This window comes from Xiphophorus couchianus, chromosome 11, assembly GCF_001444195.1.
Source record: "Xiphophorus couchianus chromosome 11, X_couchianus-1.0, whole genome shotgun sequence".
Taxonomy (NCBI): Eukaryota; Metazoa; Chordata; class Actinopteri; order Cyprinodontiformes; family Poeciliidae; genus Xiphophorus; species Xiphophorus couchianus.
The window spans coordinates 21,375,949-21,403,081 of NC_040238.1; the positions used below are offsets into that span (position 1 = coordinate 21,375,949).

The 27,133-nt window shown below is 37.6% G+C and overlaps 2 protein-coding genes across 9 annotated transcripts in view; both read left to right on the forward strand.

Moving 5' to 3' along the window:
* The first annotated feature begins 3,340 nt into the window (after positions 1-3,340).
* On the forward strand, positions 3,341-4,429 carry LOC114153262 (gap junction delta-2 protein). Its single transcript, XM_028031660.1, has one exon. The coding sequence runs from the start codon at positions 3,341-3,343 to the stop codon at positions 4,427-4,429; it is 1,089 nt and encodes a 362-aa protein (XP_027887461.1).
* A 1,083-nt stretch (positions 4,430-5,512) lies between these two features.
* LOC114153120 (unconventional myosin-XVIIIa-like) overlaps positions 5,513-27,133 on the forward strand; it is an 85,405-nt gene continuing 63,784 nt past the window's right edge. Inside the window, exons 1-11 of one of the 8 annotated variants that reach the window (XM_028031452.1) lie at positions 14,439-14,561; positions 15,131-15,275; positions 15,397-15,420; positions 16,577-17,350; positions 19,420-19,497; positions 19,680-19,751; positions 23,663-23,722; positions 25,904-25,991; positions 26,342-26,448; positions 26,544-26,720; positions 26,874-27,084. In XM_028031452.1, coding sequence (XP_027887253.1) covers positions 15,237-15,275; positions 15,397-15,420; positions 16,577-17,350; positions 19,420-19,497; positions 19,680-19,751; positions 23,663-23,722; positions 25,904-25,991; positions 26,342-26,448; positions 26,544-26,720; positions 26,874-27,084 — 1,630 coding nt within the window. In that variant the 5' untranslated portion in view covers positions 14,439-14,561; positions 15,131-15,236. Of the gene's footprint in view, positions 5,633-7,693; positions 8,754-14,438; positions 14,562-15,130; positions 15,276-15,396; positions 15,421-16,576; positions 17,351-19,419; positions 19,498-19,679; positions 19,752-23,662; positions 23,723-25,903; positions 25,992-26,341; positions 26,449-26,543; positions 26,721-26,873; positions 27,085-27,133 lie in introns of those variants that run through there. The other 7 variants (XM_028031453.1, XM_028031455.1, XM_028031457.1 and 4 more) reach the window with 7 other exon arrangements.

Here is a 27,133-nt window from a genome sequence, read left to right on the forward strand (position 1 = left end):
TTTGTTTACTTTCTTTGTAATTACATTATTGATTTCTGATTAGAACATTCAATTATCAAAACATGCTGTTGGCAGCGAGAAACATTTTTTTTTTAAATGGGTGCATCTCTAAAAATCACGACATCACTGAAAACATTTTGGATGATTAGATTTTTTGTACATTGATGTATATTCACCCCCACTCCTCAAGCAAATACTCAAAAGGCATCAGAAATAATATTTAATCTGTCACAAACATAAACACACTGGAACTATGTTGTGCCATCGTGAAAGGGGTCTACGCTGCTTTCTGTTTTGTCGACATCTGACCAGAGTATGGCGTGTCCCCAGCCTACATACCAGAGGTTTTTGAAGAGATAAAAGACACTGATCACATACTGTTAAGATCTGGAACAAAGACTGCAATATGGTACTCCAGCGATGCTTTGATTGCACCTCATGGGAGGCTTAGAAATTGCCAGGTTTAAACAAACAAACTGATGTGATGTTGGACTGTATCAGGCTTGGCAAGGACTTGTCCTTCAACACATCTAAGATTTATCCCAATGTGACAAGCTTTAAGTATCAAAATAAATAAATAAAAGGAAATTGGCTGGTGAACTCACAATTTGAGAACTGCAAAGATAAATGAAAAGTGTTTTTGGACTGACTGACTGCTGCAGGCATTTGGACGTCGCTGATTTTTCTCCAGTATTGGTTATATTTGCATTCAGCTTGATGCCATTTCTGGTGACTATTTCAGTTGGGTTTAGGGTGAGCTGAATGCTTTATTAGTGTTGGAAAAAAATATGTTGGCAGATATCAAGTTTTGGTTTAGACCACCTTTCTTTCTGCACTACTTTCTTTAGCCGTACAAGAAACCTTAATGTTGCCAAGTAGCAGAGTTTAGTGACAGCTGGGAGTTTTGTTCTGGTGTAACTTTATAAAGTTATGCTACAGAATATTGTATTGTACACAAAAATATTCTGCTTGTGTTCAGGTATGAAACAAGGCTGCACTTGTTTGGTATATGCGTACAGAACCAACCAGACTATGCCAGAAATGTTCAATATGCCCCCAGATTCAATACAAACAATTTATGTCAACACCAATTTTGAAAACTTTTTCAAGAAAACAAAAATGCCGGTCACCACTGCCTCCACAGCAAAAAAAAAAACAAAACAAAACAACCCCCCCAAAAATGCAAAGGCTTTTTCTTGTAACCATGATAGTTTCCTGTTTTCTGAAGGGAAGGAAAGTTTTATTGCTACCGAGATAAATGTGCAAACGTTGGAATGTACATCAAAGGAAAGAGTTGTTTACTCTTTGCATAAAGTTTGATGCCAAATATCTTCATAAAAAGTACAGGAAAAAGTTGTTTGAGACTGTGATGACTAAAACAAGGCTTTTTCACTCCGCTTGATCTTTTCCCCAATCAATCCTTCTGACTCACAAAGTGCCTTGCAAAACCATTCCTATCCTTAAAATATCTATTTTAGATTTTGTTACCTTTCGACCACAACCTTTTACTGTCTTTTTGGTGGTTTTATGTGATAAATTAACTCAAAGCATCTCAAAACCTTGAAGTAGAGCTAAAAGGATGCAGTGATTTGTATCAAGCTCTCTAAGACAATCCCCTGTAGAACCACCTTGCTCTGATCAAAACCCATCTACCCGTTTGTGTTTACAGCTGTCATATTCCAGGAATGTGAATCATTGCCTCACTCTCAAAACTTTTGCCCCCTCTAAGAACTTTTTTTTCCTCAGGATTCCCTTGCATTTGGTTTGATCAACTAACTATAAACTCCGAACGCCTTTCTACTTACTGTTGAAGAAGAGTATCCAAGATCATGATGCTGACAGCACCAGGTTTCACAGTTGGAATTCTGCGTTGTACTTTTCGTTTTGCTCCACGTATAGTGTATTGCCCTTTAAGTTTAATTTTACAGCAGCTTAACATCACTGGAGTAATTTCATAAAAGTGAAAGATGTTCCTCCTGAACACTTTATAGAAACCTTGCTGTCATTAAACATAAATACCATGGTTCTTGTTCATATTAAACTCAAAGGATTGGATAGGTACCTTTAATAAGACCATAAAAACACCCAAGCTCATGCTGGACCTGTAAAATCAAGATGAATATGCACTCTCTTTCCAGTGCATTCTTTGAACTCTCTGCTCATCAGTGAATGGCTGTTCAGTGAAGGTACCCCCATTGTACATTTCAATCTTTGTCCCACTGTACATTGAAAGCCATTATTCACATACAGTGCAATGAGCGTTTGAGTCAGAGTAAGAGAATATGTGTGGTCAGCCCATTCTCTGCTTTTTCTGCTCAAAAGACACGATAACATCCAGCAACAGGCTCCATAATGAAAATAAAGCTATGCACATCGTGTCCTCTGATATTTATCCTCCTCTGAACATAAAAGACTCAGACTCTCCAAAGGTAAGTTCTTTCTGAAAACCAAAAAAATAAAAATATATATATATACCGGTATATATGTTAAATTGACCTGGAGATATTAGATATTTTTAGCCTGATTTAATTTTACCTTGATAACTTTTTGATTAATTTCAATTAGCCACTAGTGGTTTAATTAATATGAAAAATATTCAGAATTTTATAATCATCTCCCTCATCATTCTTCCACATTTGTGAAAATGAGAAATTAAAGATAATTGAAATTATGCAAAGGTGGTGGTCATTGGTTTTTAAAAAGAAATATTATGTTAAAAAATGTCTGCTAATAATAATAATAATATACATCTGAATTATAATTTTGTCTTCATAAAATGCTGATTGTGGGAAATCATGAAGAAGATTACCCTGGAGTAATTGTTGACAAATGTTTCAGCTACTGATTTACTAAAAAAATAAAAAAAGCAGTGAGAGCTCCAGATCTCAGTCAAAGAGACTTCATACTTACTGATTTGTGATTCAATTTCAAAAACACATTAATAATTACATAGTGAAATTAAATGTTGCAGCTCAGACAATTTTCTTCAAAAGGTTGTTGAAGATGCTGATATAGCTCCTGCTCCAGTGGGCAGGAGTTATATCCTGTAGTACAGCAGTTCTGAAGAATCTTCTAACTGAAGACACTCTGTTATTGTATAATAGTTTAATGAAGAGAGATTCTTCCTACCCACATACACTTCTATTTAATAATGATACAATAATCTAAAAGACACATGGTCAGTTTGAGCTACAAAGTAATTTCCATAAATAGTCTCACTGAATTTAATAGAGTTGTAAAAGCCCATTTGGTATAGAGAAAGCATTTTTTTCAGTCTTCTCAGATAAATTAATGATTTACTGACTATATCTATCTTTTCATATTTGGTGTGTCCTTAGAAATGGGGGATTGGTCCATCCTTGGTCGGTTCTTGACAGAAGTTCAAAACCATTCGACTGTCATTGGCAAGATTTGGCTGACGATGCTGCTCATCTTCCGCATCATGCTCGTAGCCCTTGTAGGGGATGCCGTCTACAGTGACGAGCAGTCCAAGTTTACCTGTAACACCCTACAGCCTGGCTGCAATAATGTCTGCTATGACACCTTTGCCCCTGTCTCCCACCTGCGCTTTTGGGTTTTTCAGATTGTCCTCGTCTCCACGCCGTCAATTTTCTACATAGTGTATGTCTTGCAGAAAGTTACAAAGAATGAAAGTCCCGAGGTCAGGAAGGTGAATATGGTACCCAAGGCCTCACCTTTGCTTGAAGCAAAAGGACCTTTAAGAATTGATAAAGACACGATGCTGGATGATAATACTTCTGGAGAAGAGGACTGGAGCTCGCAGGAAGATGAATATGAAGAGAGGAGTCAGCTGGAAGGAGAAATGAATGAGGTACAGGAGGACCCAACTCAACTCTCTAGTAAAGTGCTACTTATTTACATCATACACGTTCTGCTGCGCTCCATTATGGAAATAGTCTTCCTCATAGGGCAATACTACCTTTTCGGATTTGAAGTCCCACATCTGTTTCGCTGTGAGACCTACCCATGTCCAAACAGAACCGACTGCTTTGTGTCCCGAGCAACAGAAAAGACCATCTTTCTCAACTTCATGTTCAGCGTCAGCCTTGGGTGCTTCGTCCTGAACATTGTGGAGCTGCATTATTTGGGATGGATTTACATTTTCAGAGTGCTGTTCTCTGCATGCTGCATGTGCTGTGACTCAGATAGGGAACCCGTGCAACAGGTGGCTTTGTACTCTTACAGCAACCCACTGTTGCTCGAACTCAAGCATTCTTTGCGTGGAAGAGTCGTCCTGCAGACCACTGCGGCTGCGTCCAGGGACCCAAACCAGGTCCCATCTATCTCCTTTGAGACAGACTCTACTTTGGAGTGCACTTCGGCTAGGAATTTAGATGAAAGGGAACACAGCAAGGCTAGAATACACAGTGTGGCCAAAATAGGACAAGGGAAAAAATCTTGGCTGTGAATCCTTTTCAAACTCTTTCTGTCCTTTTATTTAGATTTTTTTTTTTTTTTTTTTACTTTTTGAGACAGAATTTTGTTAAGGTACAGACATTAAATAACTTGTGATTGTTTATACAGTATCCACCACATTTACTAACTCCCTTAGTAAATGAAATCTTTTAAATAAATTAATATTTTATTGCAGTCACATAGTCTCTTAAAAATTTGAGAAATCAATTGGAGTTAAAATGTCTAAATAAGTTGACTGTCAATCTTTAGATTGCAATTACATAAGTAATCTTAATTTGAATAAGCTTGTCAAATAGTAATTATTGCTAAGTTTGGATTTATATCAGATTTTGAATGCATTTGTGACAGACATGCTATAAGAAAGAAAACTTAAGAAAAAAATTGTAAAGCTTGTGACTTAGAATTAAATAAAGAGCTTGTGGATTTTTAGTCAAATATATCTGAAATCTTTTTATTCATCTTAAAATTATGTCATTTTCACTTCTTATGTCAAAAAAAGGAAATGACAAATAAAAACAGCTTTAGCAATAAGAAAACAATGAAAAAACATAATGATGTTATCAAATATTTAATCTACTAAAAAAAAATCATGGTTGATTATTGATAGGCAAAACTGTATAGCAGGGGGGGGGGGGGGGGGGGGAAATCTATATCCACCTTCTCTTGTTAAATAAATAGTCCAGAAGGGGTCACTGCTCTCTAGTGTGCAAAGCGATGCGTTCACGGGCTGATGAAAATGTTAACGTTAGAATCAATTTAAAAAATTGACAAGCTAAAAATATTGATAATCTCTTATACTGTATATTGAGAATGAAAATGCAATTGCATTTATATGCAACTGATAAATAGTCTGCATAAGCTTAAGGGGTAAAGTATTTTAATTTAAAAATAAGAAGCATCATAATCCCCCGAGCCTCTCCCTTCCAGCACCCCAACCACCCGAGGAGCCCCCCCAAAAACACAGACACATAGATAAACATACACACACAAACAAACAACACAATGACGAGAGATCATTGTAATTCCCAAGAGTTATTTACGTCATGACTCAGTGCTCTAAATTCGGAGTTTACGGCCGGTACATGAAGGCATCACAAGTACATTCCCTCACCTACTGACAATTAGAAGGGAAAAAAAAAAACATGCCGAAAACTTCTGGTAAGCCGACATCGCTGTCACCTTTGAGCAGTCCCAGGTAGGTCGCTATTAGACCTTTTAAACAGCATTTACTCTGTGTACATTTTTATAACAGACATTTTTACACTCTGCTGCTAAGTGTTTCCTAAAGCCAGTGCTAAAGAATGAGGGCAAAGCAGCTTAAAGGGAGAGCATTATTGCCAAGCTGAGCACTTGTCAAAGCGCAAATAAGCGACACATGATGTACGGTGACGGATACGAACTTCAAGAAGAATTGTCACTTTATGAAACTCTACATGCGTCGAAATATTATGTTTCTTTATTTTTACAGTATCTTGGGCCTCAGAGGACACGATTAAGTGTGGATTAAATGCGAAATTTGTTTGTGTTCACCCATAACTAAAGTAGATTTGCTATCTGTGCGTAGATGCATTAACGTTTAGTTGTACTCCATCACTTTAGGGTGAGGCTGACAGTTTGAGAACGACGAAGATAACGTCAAAGCTCCTCTGAACAGTGTGTGTATCTAGGGCGACTTCAGATAAACTGTGTCACAGATGTGTAAGTGCATAGACAGAGGCTATTCCCCTTTTCTTTTTTTCCTGTCCTTCCTAATACATTGTGTGTCCTCAAAATTGTGTCCTCAATGTCAATACATTTGATGCAGGAATAGGAAGCGTAATTGTACTGTATCACACAATCTTAAACATTTTGTTTTTGCAACTTCCGACTGTAAAGTTGTTGCTCATACAGTCCATTGCAAAATTATTCATGACAACTTTATATGTTTTTGCCATCTCACAATAAAGTTCTTTGTAAATTATTTTATGTGATAGACCAGTACAGAGTAGTGAATGAGTGAAGTAAAAAGAAAATGTTAAATAGTTTTTAAAATGATAAATCTTAAAATTGTGGGATGTATTTGTATTCCAATGCATTTTAAAAGTAACCTACTGTAAATAGTCTACTCTTATGTTTTTTAAATCTCATGATAAAAGAAAACAGCTGAAGTTAAGAAGTTTAAAGTAGAATTGGATTCTAAAATGGCATTCCAAGCTTAGCAAACCACAGAGCATGACTCAGTTTATCTTCTCCAAATGGAAAGAGTGTGGCACAACTTTAAACCTACCAAGACAAGGCCGTCCACCAAAACTGATGGGCCAGAAAAAGAGAAATTATTATAAGGAATTTATTCAGAGAAGCCTTCAAGAGACCCCCCTTAAAAACTCTGGAGGAGTTGCAGAGAGCTCAGGTGGAAGAGTGTTGACATGACAGGGTGTGCTCCTTAAAGGTACAGTGCTTAAATGAAAGACTAAGGTAAAAGGTTTATATGTAGAGGGAGTCAACATACATGTGACAAAGGTGTTCTAGTTAATGGAGACCAGAATTGAACACCATAATTAACATGCAGAGCACTGACTGTAAGGGCTATTCTTCAACTGGAACAGAAAAACTGGTCCGATACCTATTGGGGGTAGCATATAAATCCAAAATCACTTTTAAGGTATTTATTTTTGAAAAATAATGATCATGTGTCCATGCCCTTCCAGTTCATGCACTAATTCAGGGATGTCCAAGTCCATTACTCAAGATCTACCATCCTGCAAGTTTTACATGTCTTCTTTCTCAAACATGTCTGAATCAAATGGCTCATCAGCATCTACTAACTCTGCAAAGGCTTGAAAATTAGCCATTTATTTGATTCAGGTGTGTAGCAGCAGAGATACATCTACAAGTTGCAGGATAGTAGATGTCAAGTACTGGACTTGGGCACCCCTGCTCTAGTTTGTGATAGTTTATAATGCAAAATCTTTCAAAAATATATCATACTTTGTGGTTGTAATATGACAGAATAAAATCTTCACTATATATTAATATTTTGGCAAAGCAGTAGCAACAAGCATACATATACTTTAAAGTAATTCAGATATGCTTCACTTATGTTTAGAATTATGTTTCTTTAAAGGCACCAGTTATTTTATTTATTTTTATTTTTTTAGATTTACCAGGTTTTCCAGGAAGGCTTTGATTTGAGCTGTGAATGTCAGTGTTTCCAGTAAAATTCTAAAAATCTCATATTCTTTTTTCTTTTTCTTCTTACTTGACTTCTCATCCATAGCATATGCTCCTGCATATTTTCATAAGACTCTGATACAAAAGTTGGACCCCCTTAAACAAGTTAATTTGCTGAGTAACAACAAAGAACCTAAAGCATGTTTCACCTAATCAAGAAAGACAAGGAGAAGGAAAAGGAGCTGGGCAAAAAGGAAAAGAAGGACAAGAAAGAGAAAAAAGAACGGATGTCCCAGTCAGAGTTGAAAAGCCTGGAAGAGATAAGCATACGTAGGGGGTTCTTCCATGTGAACAGAGGGAGCACCAAGAGGCAATCTAGGACCAAGCTGGAGATCTCTAACCCTATTCCAATTAAAGTAGCTAGTAACACAGAGATTTCTCTGACAAGTGTAGAGAAAGATCATCTTCCCAATACCCAGGAGCCTGATGTAAGACAAACATCTGCAAGTACATCTGGCGAAGATCAGATTTGTAATCAATTGGAATCTCAGCGCTGCTCTGTAAAGGAGAGAGCAGCTAAATTTGGGGAACTGGCTAAGACCAATTCATCAGTGAGTCAGAGGCAAGCAACTATGAGTCAAAAGAGTATAGATGGCAGCAACCCAAGTCTCTCAGATCGGAGCAGGTCTGCCTTTAATTCAATGTCCTATCCCAACCCAAAAAGCACTGTTAAGGTTCACATTCCTGAGATTGTAGAGAAGACCTTCCCTGGCGTAAACCTACAGTTGCCTGCGCTTATCACGCCACCAGTACCAGATCCAAGAGAGCTTGAGATTCAGAGGCGAAACACAGGGGACTTTGGCTTCTCTTTGAGGAGGACCACCATGATTGAGAGACAACAGGACGGAAGTGTGTGCCGGCGAGTTGTACATTTTGCAGAACCAGGTGCAGGTACGAAGGACTGGGCTTTGGGCCTGGTGCCAGGAGACAGGCTTGTGGAAATCAATGGAATCAACGTGGAGAGCAAAAACAGGGATGAAATTGTGGAGATGATCCGTCAGTCAGGAGAGGCAGTCCGGCTAAAGGTGCAGCCGATTTTGGAACTTGGCGAGTTGAACCGCAGCTGGCTGAGGACCATTCAAGCTCTGCCCAAAGATACCGTCGATGTGAGTACAATTTTACACCTACTATTCCAGGTGCTTTCCTGTTTTTGCCTTGGGCTATAATTATGTGATGGGTCTTGTGGTCATTCCTACTTGGAAGAATTCCTCTGTACTTATCCAAAATAATTGGTCAGTGCACTCTTTTAACCGCCCAGTTTATAAACCTAAATATCAGATAACCTATTTACTCGTCAACATAATTTCTTTTGTCATTATGCATCTATTATTGATTAGGGACGTTGTCAGGTATCAGAGAGGCTTCTATCTCAATGTAGTGTCGCATTTCCTCTTCCTCTACAAATCATTAAGAATGTTCTGGCGTTGAGGATACCCAAAGGCAAAGCATGTGTTATTTTTTTCTTTTCTTCTTTTTCTTCCAACAAACACAATTACTTTTTAAAAGGGCACCAATAAATGCCACACCAGCAAAGAACCTGGCTTATCAAATTATGGCGACCAAGAATCAGAATAGCAAACAAAAAGCTCACTAATATTTTTTTAAATTGGACTATGAGAGTGATTTGACTGAGAGATAAAGGGAGACATCTGTACATAGAACAAAAATAAGTAGAATGTGGCCTATTGACAATGATACGATACCTTTGTGTTATCAGATTCTTTCATGATATATTATACTGCCTACCCCTACTTTGGGTGAGTTTAAGAAAGGCTTCTTGCTGCACAGGAAACTCCATAACTCCTTTTGCAAATGCAGCTTAATGCAAGTTTCCTAAAGTGAGTGTCTATGTGGTTCGGATGTATTTGTTGACAAATTAAGATTGCTGGATGTTGCTTTTTGTGCCATATGATTTTTGCATTTACAAGAAGGTTTTGAGTGTTTAGTATAAGATATTTTTATATTATATCAATAAGATCCCTTGTCTGCATTTAAGGATCTTAAACTCATTTCAAAAACTGATCTCAGGCCTGGAATACAGTCTTAATGAACTAATAATTGAGAATATAGAACATTAAAAAAATTAAGCATTTTTGGATTTGCCATGTTGTTTTCCTGAGTCAGTCATCAGCATTTAAGAAAGAAAAAGATCCCCACCCCTTCATCTGTTATCTTTCTTCATGTCTAGATAATGGGTATAACTGTTATGACACCAGTAATGTGATTTTGTGCTTGCTTGTATGGGGGAGTGTCTATGCGTGTGTGTATGGGTCTGTTTTGAAAGAGAGAATGTGTTCGGGTGTACATATAATCCTCCTGCCAGCCCCCCATCCCTTTGAGACCAAACAATGGGACGCTGAAAGAAACAACGGCTCGAACGCCACCACAGCCGATGGCCATATGGTCTGGTAAGACTTGGCTGGCGGCCCATTCGGAGCTCTTTTCTCCAGTATAATCGTGGGCAGCAAGCAGAGGGCCATTAAGTTAAACTCTTTATTAGCTGGCACAACAGACACCTTAATTTGCGCTTAATGCTGTTTGTTGTCCTGGCAGAAGAGTTCAGAGAACAGGCTTGTCTTGGCCTGGTAGTATGCTATTAAGTCAGTTCACCAAGAAAGTTGGATGAATTTGGTGAATTTAGTTTGATGTACACACTAGAAAACACATGTACATAGTTCATCTGCTGTTTTTAAAGAGCTGTTTGTCCTTTTCTACATTGTTCCACATCCAGCCTGTCTGGTTAATTATGAGACAGGGCAAATGAAAGAAAATGTGCTCGTGAGGATGACCCAGAACCAACAGAACTATTTATAGGTAGTTATAATAAGAACATGTTCTGAATCTGGAGCTCTGGTTCTCAAATCGGATTTGTGAAGCTTGACCATGTGGTATTTTATTGTTTTTTTTTGTTGTTTTATTGAAATGTGATTAACTGCCTCATGTACATGGGAAGATTGATGATGCCCTCTTGTGTGTCTGGTTGACATAGAGCTATAGCCAGATGATGATTGCAGGCGAGCACTGACTTTGTGGAATGACTTTGTCATCAATGTGACGTTGCCCAGCAACCACTGTAACTGCAGGGAGAATACAATAATAATAAGCCTGTTACTGAACAAAAAGTGGCTGGACTAGTATCAGCTAAACACCTGCTCTCTTGCGCTGCACTGTCTGTCCCTTTTTTTCCCCTGCTCTGCTTCATCATCATATGGTTTCTGATTACAACCCTGGTCTGCTTTTGACTGCTTAATACCCCCCTCAGTTTTTCACACTAATCTGTCGTCACTCCCTTCTCCTCCCCCACCAAAAAAAAAAAAATAAATCTTTTTCTCAATCTAAATCCATATAGCTCAAAATAAGCCCTGCATTATCTGATAAGTTTAGCATACTTGTCATACTTAAAAAGTCAGTAGCAGATCCCCAACAACTGTTTTACTGTTCTGGAGGCAAAAGGAGAGCCTAAACTTGATTAAAATAGTTTTAATTTTTTGTATTGGCCTGTTGTATTTTAAGCTGTAACATCAAGCACTTTCCTGCTGTATGTTTGAGCCAAAAGCCATTTGAAATGACTTTGTTTTTGACATTTAATTAGTAATTATTGTTTTGTTGTTTTGGTGCACATTTCTGCATAACTGCTTTATATTATACTCCTGCATTTACAATGCGTTGTATAGTTATATGAGGCCTGGTGTTGTATAGTTCACAAATGGTTTGAGAAGACAGAAATTATTAAATGCCGTCATCTCTTCTACAACCTGTCTAGTCAGGTTGCATTATGCTTATTGTCAGTGGGCGGATACAACAGGGGAAGTAGTTTCAAACAGGAATTAGAAACGGGAGGTGTTTATTTGGATAAAATGACCTGGTTTATGGCAAATGTTGAAAACACAAGGTCATTCTTTTCTTTCTATTCTATCAAACTCATGCATAAAAAGAGTATGAGTTTGATACTCGTACTCATAAGTGAAATTGGATACTTTTATTTTGGATTTTGACACCAACAGGAACTAAACATCACATACTGTGTGACAGATACCTGACATTCCAGGGTGTGTTACAGACACCCATTCATTTTCCCTGAGTTGTACTTAGTTGCTTGACACTTACTTTTCTTGTTGGCAATTAAGAACTATGCTTGCACTGCATGTACATTATTAGTTTTACCACCAAATGTGTGAGAAAATGTTCATGCTTTAGAATCAATTCTGATTTTTGATCTCTGACTGACTGGAAGACGTAACTTTGTATTATACATTTTAATGTAGTTTGAAATTATAATCACTTTAATTCTATTAGTTTAGAATCCACCACACAGGTATTTAGCAAGTCAATCATGCCCAATTTATATTCAATTAATTTCAATTTAGAAGTACTTAATTTAATATTATTGCTCATATTATTCATGTTTCTTCAAAGAGTTGTAGAGGCTGTTGGCTGTGGGCAGGATGGATGTCCTGTAGCGGTCTGTATCGCAGCAGTTCTGAAGAAACCTCCAATTGAAGACATTGTTGTATGTTGTATTTTTAAGAAGAAATAATCACAACCACACCATAATCATCATTGATTCCACAGCCATGCCTTGAACAGAAGCGACCTGCTTTAGCAGGTTGTTTAGCCTTATAAAGGCTAAACAACTGATGTTGTTGCCCCAACAGATCATTTCAGAAGAGATTACACTCTCCACAACAGACCTATAGTAGATGTGCAGCATCTTGCTGCGAACACTGAAAGACCTAAGCTTCCTAAAGACGTGAAGTCTGCTTTGTCCCTTCTTGTAGGTACTGTGGTCACTGTGGTATCTGCAGTTCAGTTTGTATTCCTGGTGAACACTGACGTATTTATAGTCCTCATCCGCCTTCACTTGACTTCACTTCAGCCACCCTTGAATAATTAAAACTTAGGCCCCCTGTAGAAACACTTAGAACTGGCTATATTCAGTAGTTGACACACCACATGTATCCTTGATATGTACAATGAAAACATCCTGGCACTACTGCAGAAGCTAATATAGTCAATCCTCGTTATTTCCATTATTGGGGTTACAGTCAAACAGCATCAAGGACTGCAGCTCCTTGACTGGCTACTTTATCAGTCAGTGCTAGCAGTAGCATTGTGCCAAGTTCCATCTTCCCAAGCTGCATTTTCTCTTGAATGTTTTAGGTATGCACTATGAAAATAATTGGTGAATAGGTGGATTTCTGCGAATAAGTTGGAGTTGTTTCACAGAAAAATGAGGAAATACTGAACAGAGGTCTATTGTATAATCAAAATCAGTTCATTTTAAAATGCTATTTGATAAAAAAAAAAGCTGTCTATTATCCTGAGCTAGTATATGGTGATGATGAAAGGGAACCACTCCTTTTTGACAATAAGAGCCCTGCAGCAGAACCCGTCATGTAGATAACTGCTCTGTCAGTTAAGGCTTCCGTTAGCTCAGCACTATTTTACTGCTGCGACTCACCATGCTGGTACATGCTTTTGTACTTTATCCCTGAGACATTAACCTTGCATACAAGAAAAGTGTAAAGTCTGCTGTTAGTCTTCACTTTATGTTACAGTTCATGAGCCAGGTAACTAAATTCAAAGTATTGAAGGGTTTATCTGGGTCACAATCAGTGGTTTCTGTGCCGTACAGTGTTTAATCTTTACTCTGTGCAAGCCATGTGTGGACAAATAGTCCACACATTGCTGCGTCCCAGTAACAGACTCCAGGGATTAGCAGTCTGTGCTAGACAGAGCAGGAATGCTGCATGTGTGACTGGATACTGCTCACTGTTAACATTCAAATTTATGGGCTTAGCAAGAAAATTTATCCTATTTATCTGTTTGGAGCGTTTACAGGAAGGCTTAATTTTTGCTCATGCTTGACTGGACATTTGCATTTAAATGTAAAACCAGAAGCCTTTGCTTTTATCATGTCTGGATCCAAAATGCACTTGATTTGATCACTGGATAGCTGATGTTCAGATGTTTGTGAATAATGTGCTTGATTGGGTTGATTCATTCCTACCCAGTTCAGCCAGTTTCTGTGTTTCCTTGTCTTTGTTTCTCTGCTACGTGCCAAGCTGACATTGAGGTAAATATCCGCCTTTCAGTCATTCCTCCCTAAATGCATTTTGACCCAACTGGTTTTACAACAATGACTTTTCAAATATTTTTTTTAGAGACCGGATGGGTGGGTTTAACGTTAATGCTAATTAGTTAAATACATTACTAATTAACTTTGGGATGTTGTGTTTGGTGTTCCTTTTCTTGCAATAAAGCAACACAGTATAGAATGTGGGTCAGTAGAGTGCAAAAGCAGACCCTGTTGTGAACTGTAGGTTTATAGCTCCCTCTTGTGGTTGTAAATATAAAGTAACCAACATGTCATACAATTTAAAGATGTGTAGTGGCCTTGGATAAAACAATTTAGGCTGTTTTTTTTTATGACTGTAGATGTTAAAAAGCCTCTTACTGAAATATCCTTCCATTATAGTAACCAGATATGCATTGTTCTATTGTTTTGTTTTTAGTACTTATAAGCAGTTTCTGGGAGGCTTAAAAATGTTTAAGCACTTCTTGATTAGCAAGTCTTTATTTTGGATTCTTTGTCACGAGAAGGGCAACGTGGCAGTGAGATAAGGCAGTAGTTTTGCAAACTCTATTAATATCCCCTCTGTATTTCAGCAGCTGTCCCTCTTCCATCCCCCGGCCCGGCTCTTCTCACATTACTCCCCCCTGCTCTCTATTCCTAAACCCCCAGTCTCACTGTGCAGCTCGGACTATGTCCCCGCCCTCAAGATCACCCTCCCTCTCAGGGCTTTGAGTGTGCGTGCTCCCGTCAGGTTCAGGTCTTACCCTACCTTTAGGTCTGACTGGACCGCTCTAGCGTCTGAGGCAAGATCAGAAGGTTAACCAGGCCCAGAGAGGAGGTAATGGGTTTGAACCTCTGGCAGATTGAGTGTGCTGTATGAGTGGGGTGATCTTCTCAGGGCTAACCTCTAGCACTTCCATTAGAGCTCTGGTAGGGTCTCAGAATGGCCTCCTTTGCTACTCAACCTACTATTTATAGGAGTGGACGCTGATGAAAGTGGGGCCTGAGATGGTGAAGTAGTTGCTGTGTAGCTAATTCTTGCTGTGGTATCACCATATTTTAGTTTAACTTTTGAGAAACTGCTAGAAGTTCTAAAACTTTTAGAAATTGTACATGATATATTACTATTATATAGGGTTTGTTGTGGTTTTTGTACTGTTGGAAACCTCTTTTGTGTTGTTTCCTCTGCCATGGATTACCCAGTTTGTTCTATCCTTTTTAATGGAACAAATTTTATATGTAATACATTTACTACATTGATATCATTTCATCATTTTATTCATGTTTTTATTTTATTGTCAGTGCTTTACAGTCTCTCTGATCTTTTGCCGAATAACCCATTGTGCTGACATAAAGTCTACAGTATTCCATCGCTTATCCCTGAACTTTATTTCTCTTTCATTTTAGCCACAACCTTCATCCCTTCTTCTCTGGCTGACTCCTATTCTCTCCCTCATTCCATTATTTTGTTCTCCATATTCCAGTGTAAATCCATGACTTCTGGCCTGTCACCATGGCATACAGATCACGCTTTTCCTTCTGGGAGCAAAAGGTGTTTCACATCTGCATCATGTTGATTGTTGTCTGTACATAAATATTCATTCTGCTGTGTAGAGTGTTGGTTTGCATAGTGTGATCATTCTGTTTTTTGTTTGGCTATGTCTTTTATATAGGCTAAAGTTGAGAACAAAACAGAAGTAAGTTGTCTTTCAGATGCATGTGTTGCCAGCACGTATTCATTTAATGTCTGCTTGATATAAATATCACAATGAGCTATATTGAAATAACTTGGTGTGGTTTTGAGAGTTTAGTTTTTCATTTTAATGTTTAATGCAGTTTCTTGTTAAAAAAAAACATTTTTTTTTGTTGACAAAACTTATAATAGGATGTTTGTTTGTGAGGAGTTTTACATCTTTAAAGTAATTATCCAAACAATCTGACAAACAAAAGGGGCAATTTAATTGCTAAAGTACTAATGTCACATGTTTTAGTGAAATAAATTGTTTCTCTAATGGATGGAACATTTAGTTGCACTTATTAGTACTTTGTGCTCAATTTCTGATGAATACTTTTGCAAAAACCTTGTCTGGTTCTGATTTCAGCTGACTAAGATACTGTAAGCAATTACTTTTTTTTTCTGCTTGTGGAAAAATGTCAAAATAATCTCTCCTAATACTAATGGATTTAAAGTAAAATAAAACATTAATCTTCACTGATGCTGAAGCTGGTTGAGCCTTCCCACTCAATAAGAGCCTCAAGACCGAAGAGTGTTGTCAGCATGGCATAGTAGTGTTCAGATAAGATGTGACTACTGATTAGAAAAAATATATATATATTTTTAGTTTCTGACCGGCCAATCACCATTTAGAGCCAGTCAAATTTTAAATCCAACACCAACTAATTTCTTAGTGCACCTCTATTAATTCCTTAAATGCAAAGCATGAACAATCAATTAAGGATTATTTTAGAGTAATTGATCCTTCACCCTAATATTTGCAAGCTGGAACACTTTTCTTCACCGCTTTTATTAGCAAGTAGATTTTTGGGGGGCTGTAATCCCACCAAGATTGTTATTCAGAAAAATTACTTCTCAATATGCATGTGCATATCAATTTAAACTTTCCCATTAACTTTTAAATTTGAAATTGTTGGGCTGTGCTGAATTTATTGGCCTGACAGAATTACTTGACCGCAAGTTTAAAATATGCAAATTAAAGTCCAGCTTAGAAATCCATTCAGAATAATCTCCTTGAAACTTTGTCAACTCAGAACTCCCAACTGAACGTTTTTTTTTTCTTCCTGTGAAAACCACTAAAGGAATAATCTATACCATCTTGCTTTGCTTCTGTTCAGTCTGACAGTAGTCAGCCTCAGTCAGTCACTAATCCTGTCGCAGAAACAGCCAGTGGTCCACAACTGACTGCATCATCAGCTGAAGGGCCCAAAAGTAACGGTGCCATGGTCGGACCGGATACTCCTGAGCAGGAGGAGAGCACTGGTGGTAAAAAGGTAATACGAGTTGTGAGAAGAGTTGTCAGGCGGGTGGTGCCTGCTGGTACAGAAGAGCAGAGTCAGCCCACAGCATCAATTACGACTCTAACAAAACCTAAGGCTGCTGGAGAGGACAAGGATGATATATCTGTAGGACTGGCCAGTTTGATGGGAAGAGTTAGAACCAAGGAGCACCGACCTCGCACCCGCACTCAGGACCGCAAAGAGGATACAAAAGAGGAAGTGAAGCAGCAAGAAGAGGAGGAGAAAGAGAAGGCAGAAGAAGAGGTAAAATCATCAGTGGAAAAACAAGAAGAGGCCTCATCTGTTGCACCAACTGCAGCTCCAAACCCAATGCCACCAAAGGCAAACCCCCTCACCCCTCCACCTGGTTTTTCACCCCCTCCAAAACCAAATCCTTTGGTACCACCTGCTGGTTTCATTCCTGCACCCAAACAGAATCCATTGACTCCACCACCTGGTTTTATCCCTGCCAAACTGACCAGCCTAGCACCTTCCAAACAAAATCTCCTGATGCGACCTCCAGGGTTCATTCCTGTTCCAAAGACAGATCCTCTGGCTCCTCCTGCAGGCTTCATCCCAAAGCCTCGTCTGCTTGGTATAAAGAAACCAGAGGTATTGAGTTATATCATGTGCATGTTCGCCTCTTTCTCTGTGTGTAGCATGCCTTTTAACAATAACACACAAGGAAATCATCACGTAGATACATTGTCCTCTAACATCAACTTGAACAAAATTGTTTTAAAAAAGAATTATAACATTTTATTTCACATATGGAATTAGTCTGCGTAATCTTTACTGTTAGAAAAATCACTTTCACAAGATGGTCTTTACTTCATAAAAAGACTTGGTATAACAAAGACACCCTGAGTGATTAGAAGCAGAGGGCATGCACAAGCTCATGATAAGGCTTCATCAGTATGTACTCATTTCCTGCACTCTGGTTGTCTGGCCAGTTCAAACTGTCTGTGAGCACTGAGCTGTGACTCATTACCATCACTTTCTGCCAGAATAGATATGGGGCTTTGTTCTGTCTGCCATAGATGGGCAAGTAAAGCCTTTAAATATTTCTTAAGGCACATTTTTAAAGAATCAAGGAAAACACTAATGGTGTTCTCTAAAGTAATTAGTTGCTTTTGTTATATATTTTATGTTACCTTTTGAGAACCAGAAACAATGTATTTTGTACATTGTCCAGGTTTATGGGTAAATAATTTTAGTTTAGTAAATTTTTTTATTAGTTTCTTTTTTATTTGACATAATTTGCATTGCCATAGATGTCCATGAAATGTGGAGTACAATGAGGTAATTGGCCCACAAGGCCGGACTCCAAGTATTACCAAGGCTTAAATAGTTTTTTCAAGGCTTATTCTCTTTAGGAGAACCACTTCAGTGTCTAGCAATAGCACATCTTATGGAAATAGTCAACTCACCATTTTTGTTTGCCGACTGCTGTACAATGAGGATGATGTGATCAGATGTGACAATGAGCATTGTCCATATTTGTGGTTGCATTTTAAGAGCACAAAGTTGACCCGTGCCTCGGGAAGCTATTTCTATTGTGCCAGAAACCCATCAACATTTTATATATGTTTTAGCAACCTGTTTAATACACTACTGACCGACTAACAATGTCATACTTTTGGATATTTTTTAGAAACATTTGAAAATATCCTTACCGGTAAGACACATTCTCTGCATTGACATATCACAATTCTCTGTCTGCATTGGGGCAAGTATTAATGTTTGGTGCAGAGATGATAATGGTGTGGGTATCTGATATAACGCCTTATAAGCAGACAGCAGACAGCAGCAGATATGGGGCAAAACTGAATATACCTCTGTATGTGCTAAGACTGTATACAAGTATGTTCCATTGTAGTAATGTCAGCGGAAAACCTGTATAATTTTTTTTGTTGGTTTTGAGAACCATTCATTTCCATAATGCACTTCAATCACTTGCATCAAAAAACTTTGTAGAATCAACAAAGTTACAGAGAGTTTATTAAGTCTTAAGTCCAGTTCACATCTTTTTAATAGATTCCTCTTGCTGAATACTGGGGGCTACAGCGGCCAATAGATATGCAGTGTTGATTCAGTTTAGAAGGCTTTATTTAAAATAGATCTCTTTTATTTTTACGTCCAACATTATCCTTAAATTGCTTTAATTCTTAAAGTTTTGATGAATTCTTATTTTTTAAGTAGGGTCATTACAGGCGCATAAATAGGAAAAATAAAAATGTGTTCGTTTTCGCAGCTCTTGTCCCGTTATGACTTCTTAAGAGCTAATTTCGATAAACTCCGCTCTGGTTCCTTGGGAAGAACATCCTGCATGTTCAGCTAAGGCTTGTTTAAATTTTTTTAAATTACCCTCAAGAAATTAGCAGCAAATTGTTGTTGATACTAAACAGATAAAAGCTGCGAACCATTTTATTCCTTAACTGCACCTCCTAATGAAGCAATTTTCTTTAACAGCCATGTTCATTTCCTGATTGAATCAACCGGAACACCAAATTATATGGGAGTAGCAGTAGTTGATGGTAGCTGTTTTAGACTAAGGTTAAAATAGAATGCACACTGAAACATAATTGTCAAGTGTACTGCCATCGCCTCATCTTAATGTCATCTCTGTGTGCGCATGTTTTTCTCTGTGTGTCTGTGAATATTTGCATAAATGATGTAAGGTAAAGGAGACGTCTTGCTCCCCTGCGGTGCCCAACGGTAAACCATCCCCTGCTGCACAGGACAATTCTACTGCAAAGGTACACATTACAGTGTGTGCTTTTCACATTTAAAAGTACAACATATTTTTCTTGTTCATCATATTCTTCTATTTACTATCAGTTATCAGTTTTTCTTCCAGCAGACAGTTACATGGGTTTCTTTTGGTCCATTAACTTTACCTTCTGGCTATGGATTTGCAATTGTTGCTACTCGATTTTAGGCTCCTGAGCTGATTCCTTCTGAGGAAGACCACAAGCGTGTCAGGAAGATCTTCACTCTAGACGGCAATAATGTAACTTATCTTTGCCCTGTTGCTGGTCTTTATTTGGCGTGCTTGGTCTGGGCTTTTCTGATTACTAGCTTGACTCTGCTGCTTGCTTATCCAGATGGAAGGCAATTTTTCTGACAAGTTTTCAGATTCTGGAGTTACTCTGCCAAAGGACACAAGTCATATAAGTTTCCTGTTACTGAATCCTGACACCAAAAATATGAACCTATAATTTTTGCCAATTTTTGATCACACAGTTACAGTTAAAAGTTTACATGCACATGTCACAGGCATGGATATTGGATAAATTTGGACACTTTAAATATTTGATATAATATTTATGCTGCAGAGAGGGGCTGTTGTAAGTTGTAACACAGAGCTGTCACATTATTGACATAAAATGTTTGGGGTGGCTGTTAGGTTTGGCCTTGTCATTTTTTTGGTTTTCTTCTTACAGTTAAGCACATCAACACAATGTACTTATCAAACTTTGTATATTTTTTATTTTTTTTGGAAAGCAGCACTAATGTGAACAGCTTTTATAACGGTAATTTGCACAATTCTTCACAGCTGTGAGTTTTCCAAAATAAAGTCGACAGTGGGGGAGCACGGGAGTTGTTGTGTGGTATTGACATCAGCACCATGCAAAAATAACTTGGCTTGGAAGTCTCTGTACCGTTCTTTTGGGAACAAAATAATGGCGAATTACTGGCTTGTTAGATGAGCCAGTGCCTCAAATTTAAAGTATATGTCTCACCTCTTCTTGTCGGAAAGGATTTCTAATGATTGTTTACGCTTTTAAATCCTGTTTCTTGTTGGTCACACACCATTCCTACATCATTTTCCCGACCCTCAAAGCTTTCCTTGGGGTCAGCACTTTAGCAGCTGTCAAACATGGTGGTCATAGTATCAATTCTATTTGCACCAGACTGACAACAGGCTTGTCAGTATTATCTGAATACTATTGCTTTCAAAAGGTGTGTCTGTGGCACAACACCAAGTAGTTTAAGTGAACATTACCATTTCTGATTAGAAATAAATATGGACCTGCAATTAAATCAAAATTTTATTGATGATTCTAAAATGTATGTGGTTTCTCTCCATAATAAATTCAGGTTTGTTCACCAAAGTCTTGATTTTTAAAAATCAGTGACTTGTGATCAACCAATTATGAAAAACAAACTGTTAAATGCATTATTAAACACCCCAAGTTTTTTGTCTTCATGCCCATGATGATTGTATTAAACTTCTGACTGCTAAGTGTAAATGCTTTCTAGAGTTACGGTTTGCTAACTAGATAAAATGGGAGAAAATGAGAGCGATTCTGATAATCTTTGGATTGTTACTTGTTGGTCATTCTTTTGTAACATCTCTTGTATCAAATGTATTGTATTATGTATTTTAGTGAAGTAGCTACACTACAGTGATTTAACTATTTTGCCACTTCTGGATGTTATGGCCATGAACTGCAAGCAGTTATCTGTGTGTCTAAAGTGCAAAGAGCCCTTTCTGTGTATCTTTTCTTTTTCCTGTGATGTTCTAAAGTCAGATTTTTCTTTTGCTTTTTTGTGGGCCACTGGATTCTGCCTTTCTCCTTTATTGTTTGCTCTCTGCATGGTTAGAGGCCCAGAGGCCACAGAGTTTCTTAGGTATGGCTGCTTTTACTGTGGGCTCAGTGCACTCCTTAGGACATTGAGTGCTGGAGTTAAAGCATGCTTTCCTCCACTGACCCCTCTGTGGTCTATGTTACCCTGCCTGCCTGCTTGTCTTTGACTTCCTGCTGTTTTCTTGGTTTGTGCAGAGGCTTGAAAAGTACTAATGTGACATAAACCAATGGGAGTCAGGAGGGGCAGTTGGAATTCTCCTGTCTAGGGTTCTTGACCAGGTTTAAGAAAGTGTCAACAAGGCTATATTTACATTGTGGCAAGTAATGTTTGATTTATATTGCACTTTGTACAATCTTGGAATGCACATGTGCATTAAGTATTTCTAGTATTAAGCTGGAAATGGCACAGTCTTATTTAATCAGATTGATGTGTGAGATAAAGGATATTTTCAGAATTAATGTAGTAAAAAATCTTACAAGCAAAAAGTAAAACAGACACAATCTCAATATACAGTACATGCTTATTCATTTCTTTACACTGTAAAACAATAAAATATCAGATTAGACAGGTTGTTTCAATTAAAAAGTTTCTAGAATGGAGCGCAAAGAATTTTGTAAGTTTTTTTATAACCTGTATTATTTTTACTTTTTGTGATCAAGCAGAGGATGAAACCTCAATTCACAGTGTAATTTGCATTTTTAAAACAAATACTCGCAAAACTCTTGTTATGCAAATAAGCAAGTGCTTGCAGGCCTTAATGAGCAGCTGCACCTGGCTGATTTATGAAAAGTATTTCTTCGACACGAGAGCTGTCAGTTAAAACAATAGACGAGGTTATGGACCTCCTACGATACATGAATTATACATGGTGTGTGGCAAAAGATATTTTCTCTTCCAAGCAAACTTTTTATTCAAATCAGACGTAGTTGCAAACAAAGTAGAAATGTTTCAAATGGAAATCATGCCACAAGATGTTATATATTTGGTCCCTCTATAATAGAGATCTGGAAAAAGAAATTGTCCAAAACATGAGACTGTTTGTAAGAGAAGGAACTGCAACGCTAAAGAAAATAGAATTAATGTAAGAAACAACAGAAGTTACACCCAAAATTCTTATAATCTGGGAAAATATCTTTCAATAAAATAGTACAACTTTTCTGAAGTTGTTAGTTCTGAAGCCTCAGTGTTCAGGTGGTGCATCAAATCATTCTGAGTTCCACTTGATTTAGACAAAATCTTTTGCCAAATCTTTTGGTTTATTCTGTAATCACATGGTGTGTGTCAAAAGATATTTTCTCTTCCAAGCAAACTTTGTCTTCAAAGTTTAAAATCTTTGACTTTATCTGAGTGCTTCACTGTACTCATGCAGAAAGCCCAATGATGGAACCGATTCATTAGTGATGATACAACCAGTGTGACAGATATTCAAATAAAAGGCTTTGTAAAGATTTCTCTGATTGCTCCTTTTTTAAAAATATATTTCTTTTTAGAAACTATAATTATAAGCTTTACAAATATTTCTCTCTATCCCTCCAGCTGTGAGTTATGAATGATGTATTTTAGAAGCACAAGTGAAATTTTGCTGTGTGCAGTAGAGCAGTTGCTCAAAAAATGGGTTTTACTTATTTAAAACAGACAAATGATTCAGAGTAGATATTTCAGCATCTTTCGTAAGTTAGCACAACTAGCTTGGAGACTTGGCAAAGGCTGTCAATATTTCCAAATCTAGCATAGCCCAGAATGAACAACCAAAAACAGATTCTTCTGCTGATCAATTTGCTCTTTCGCCAGTTTGATGGAACCTCGCCAAAGCAAGTACAAATGACATTCTGTGGAAAGCTTCCCCTCATGTCTTTGGCAGGAAATTAAAATTTATTTTTAATGTCTTCATTGTATTTTTAATACTTTTGTTTGGCGAGAGTAAACAGGGTGGGTTTTTCTGACCAGCTGATCTTTGGTTAGGACTGTTTTAAGCTGAAAATTTCCACCAGCAGATATTAACATTGAGAGTTCTGTTTTTCACCCAGAGTGACATCTCATCTCAAATTAATGCATCTGTTGCATATATATGTACTTGGCAGAATAATAGATGAGTTTGTACTTGAACACCAGCTACAGGAGTTGCTCAATTTAGCATCTAATCCTATCAGAGTCATTTGCATTTTCTTGCATTTCTTTTTTTTTTTGTTGCTCTTGTTAAAGTGTTATTTTTTAATTATTTACAATAATCCACTATTATTTGTTTCACTGCTGTGCATTTGGGTCTATTTTGGTGATTCCAAATGAATGTGACATTTACCTGTCGATTATAATTCTTCCCTTTTCCAGTCCAAGATTATTGAGGACCCAGTGGCCATCCTTCAGGCAGCACACTTAGCTGCAACTAAGGTCTGACCGTAACTACGGCCGGTTGCAGTGCTGATTGCATGATTTATTATATTGTTTTGGTTCTTGACATATTAAGCAGAAACTGTTGCAGTGTTTTGTAAAGCAGTTTTACCACCTAAAAGCCCGGAACTTCACTAAAGCACTCCCTTTTCAAGTTTCTCCTCCTAAAGTAAGAACTCATTAGTTGATATATCCATTAAATGTCCAGCTGACGGCTTTTTGGATCTTCATTTATAATTTTTTTTCTGGTAAAAAATAAAAGCAACTGGAGCTTAATGGTCAGCTCCACTTTCCTGAGGAGGCACTTTGCACTTTACAACATGAGCACTATTCTTATGTAAGAGTATATAATTAAATGCAAAATAAGTACACAGCTGTAATGGCTGGATAACGCAATGATGTCTTTTATTGCAAGAACTCTGTGAAAAATAAGTTTTTCTTTGTCCTTGTTGGACCAGATTCTGACAAACATGATCTTTATATCTGAAGAAAGAAGCAATACAAATATTTTAAATGTGTTTTATTTCATGTGGATTTCAACTTTGTGCTATATCAAACTGTAAGAGAGAGAAGCCGAAATATTTAGTATTTATTGCGTTTATTTCATTTAATCCCCCCTAGATGTTGTAGCTTTCTGTGCATGACTTTTCTCTTGACATTTTGACCTGCTTGTACTCGGTTCTGTTTCTTTTAGTCAATCAAAGCAGGGTGTTTTACTGTGTGTAATGTTCTTGGTGTGGATGGAAAAAAAAAACTCATCTTGCCTTCTGCCTGTGATGTCTTCAGAGGGAAGATGTAATATTAATCCTGACTGAGTTGAGTGAACACTTAGTAAACACAGAGTTAAATTTGGATTGGAAGATAAGCCATAAAAACTGAAATGATTTTGTAGAAGGCTACTGAATAATGGACTCAGGTTGTGAAACAAGAAAACAGACCAGTGCTCTCCAATCATACAGGTACTTTAATATCAGTGGAGAGATGCTGCTGTAGAGTATATTAATTACAGATCCACCAATATGAATTTTGTGGCCAGTTTCCTGTGTTTGTGTTTTTGCGCAACAGCAATTTCTCTTTAACAGCTATAACATAAAAATGAAGAACAACATTCAAATTTCCTTCATACCGTTAGCATACATTGGACATTTACATGTGGGGAAGAGGTGATGTCACACTGTGTGAGAGAACAGTAGCTGTGAAATGAGATTTAATTATTTTTTAAAAAAAGAAGCAAGTTATCATAGAGTTGACATTTCAAGCTGTTTTTAGTGTCTTCTAATAACTATTGGCACTTTTAAAGTAGCTAGTTTTTTTAACTACTTCTCCATATCTTTGCATAAGAATGAAGTCCTTTCCCTGAGATATTCAAAAGCCATGAAAGAGAGTTGTTTAACACAAAAGGGAAGAAAACAGAGCAACAATAGATGATTCCACTATCAAAATCTTTTCTTGGAAATTGTTTTTTTATAGGGGTAAAAACAAATTACCAGGGTAGAGATTTGACACAAGAGGGAGTAACCAATATTACCCAAAGTAATATTTCATGGTTTTTAAGCCATTTATGTTCCAAGGCAAAAATGAAAAACAAACACAACTCCTGTGGATCATTAACAGATTTTTATGAAGGAGCTTCTGCTTTACGGTGTGTTTAATGCTCGCATGAGACTCTAATACGGTGTGAAAATGGTGTGAAATCATCACAAGATTGCGGCAGCTGAATTAATGTCAGTATTACCTCCTCAGTTTTCTCTTCAAGTTCTACAGAGGCTTTCAATAAATAATTTATTTGATTGAGGTGTGTTGAACCAGGGGAGCATCTAAAACGTGCAGGACACTGGTTCTTAAAGAAACACCTTTTGCTGTAATACACTTTGCCTTCTTGCTGGTTCTTAAAGTCAATCTTAAAAACCCACAGGCATGCTCTAGTATATCATAGAAATAACAGTAACCTTTTTAATAGATTCTAATATCTCTGTCCTGACTCTGAATGTATGTGAAAGTAGCATACTGTTGATGAAAATACCTACACTCAGCCTTCACTCAGTAAACAACTTCCACACCAAAGTGTGTTCCAAAATATAAAAAATGCAATAATTTTTTTTTATTTTAGATTTTGACATTTCTAATGTTTGAACATTGTTTATAAACACACATCTCCTTCTGATTGTTTTGCTTTAACAGGTGAAGACAGAGGAACAGTTGAAGGCAGAAAAGGCCTGGTATGAAACGGAAAAAGTATGGCTTGTCCACAAGGATGGATTTTCTCTGGGTTTGTATTATTATTTTTTTTAAATCTGCATTTGTTATGATGAATAGATATGTTAAACTCCCTCTCCTGCCAGTTGGCATGTGGTGACATTTGATTGCGAAAAGTACAGATGTGGGTGTTTTGAAGCACATAAAATGCTTTTAGAAACATTGCCATTAATTTGACTGCTCTTGTTTACCTCAGACCGAATGTATTTCACTGTAGTGTTCTCAAAACAACATGCATGTTATGCTTTATTGAATCTCATGCATTATTAAAATATATGCAACTGCCCTAAGCCATGTGACATGAAAGAGAAGGTCCAGATCAGATGTCACATTCAATGAATTTCCTAATTTGTGGTAATGCAGCCACTCTCTTGAAGACGGAGGCAGACAGCCTGCCAGAGGGGAAGGTAAAAATCCGCCTGGAGAGTGATGGATCTTTATTGGAGGTGGATGAAGATGATGTAGAGAAGGTACTTAATCATCACATCAACTCTTAGCCTCATCCATAATCAAAGGCTCTTGGTGAATTTGTGTGTGTGTGACCGCCTCTGCCGTTGAACTCTAGGCAAATCCGCCGCTGTTTGACCGAGTGGAGGACTTGGCCTCTCTGCAATATTTGAACGAGTCGAGCGTGATGCACTCACTGCGGCAGCGTTATGGCAGCAACCTCCTGCACGCCCACGCTGGGCCCAACATGGTGGTCATTAACCCAATTAGTGCCCCCTCTATGTATTCTGAGAAGGTAGGCAGCAGTGTTTTTTATTTTTTAATTTATTTTTTAAATGCATGCACGTCTTCTGAATCAGCTTGAAATGGATGCGCTGTGAGTTGAACATCCTATTTCAACTGTGTGAACATGAGTCCTATTTCTGTTCTCATCTTTTTTCCTGTCCAGGTCATGCAGATGTTCAAAGGCTGCAGAAAAGAAGACACAGCACCCCACATTTACAGCTTGGCGCAGGCTGCCTATAGAAGCCTCCTTACAACTCGTCAGGATCAGTCCATTGTCTTGCTTGGCAAGAGTGGAAGTGGCAAGACCACCAACTGTCAGCACATCATCCAGTACCTGGTTACCATCGCTGGAAGCACCAACAAATCATTCTCCAGTAAGTTGGAAAGGATGTATTCAAATTATGCTTTATTTGTCAATTACTT

What these genes read in the sequence shown, in the direction of transcription:
- LOC114153262 (XM_028031660.1), top strand. Translation starts at nt 3,341, where the DNA reads ATGGGGGATTGGTCCATCCTTGGTCGGTTCTTGACAGAAGTTCAAAAC.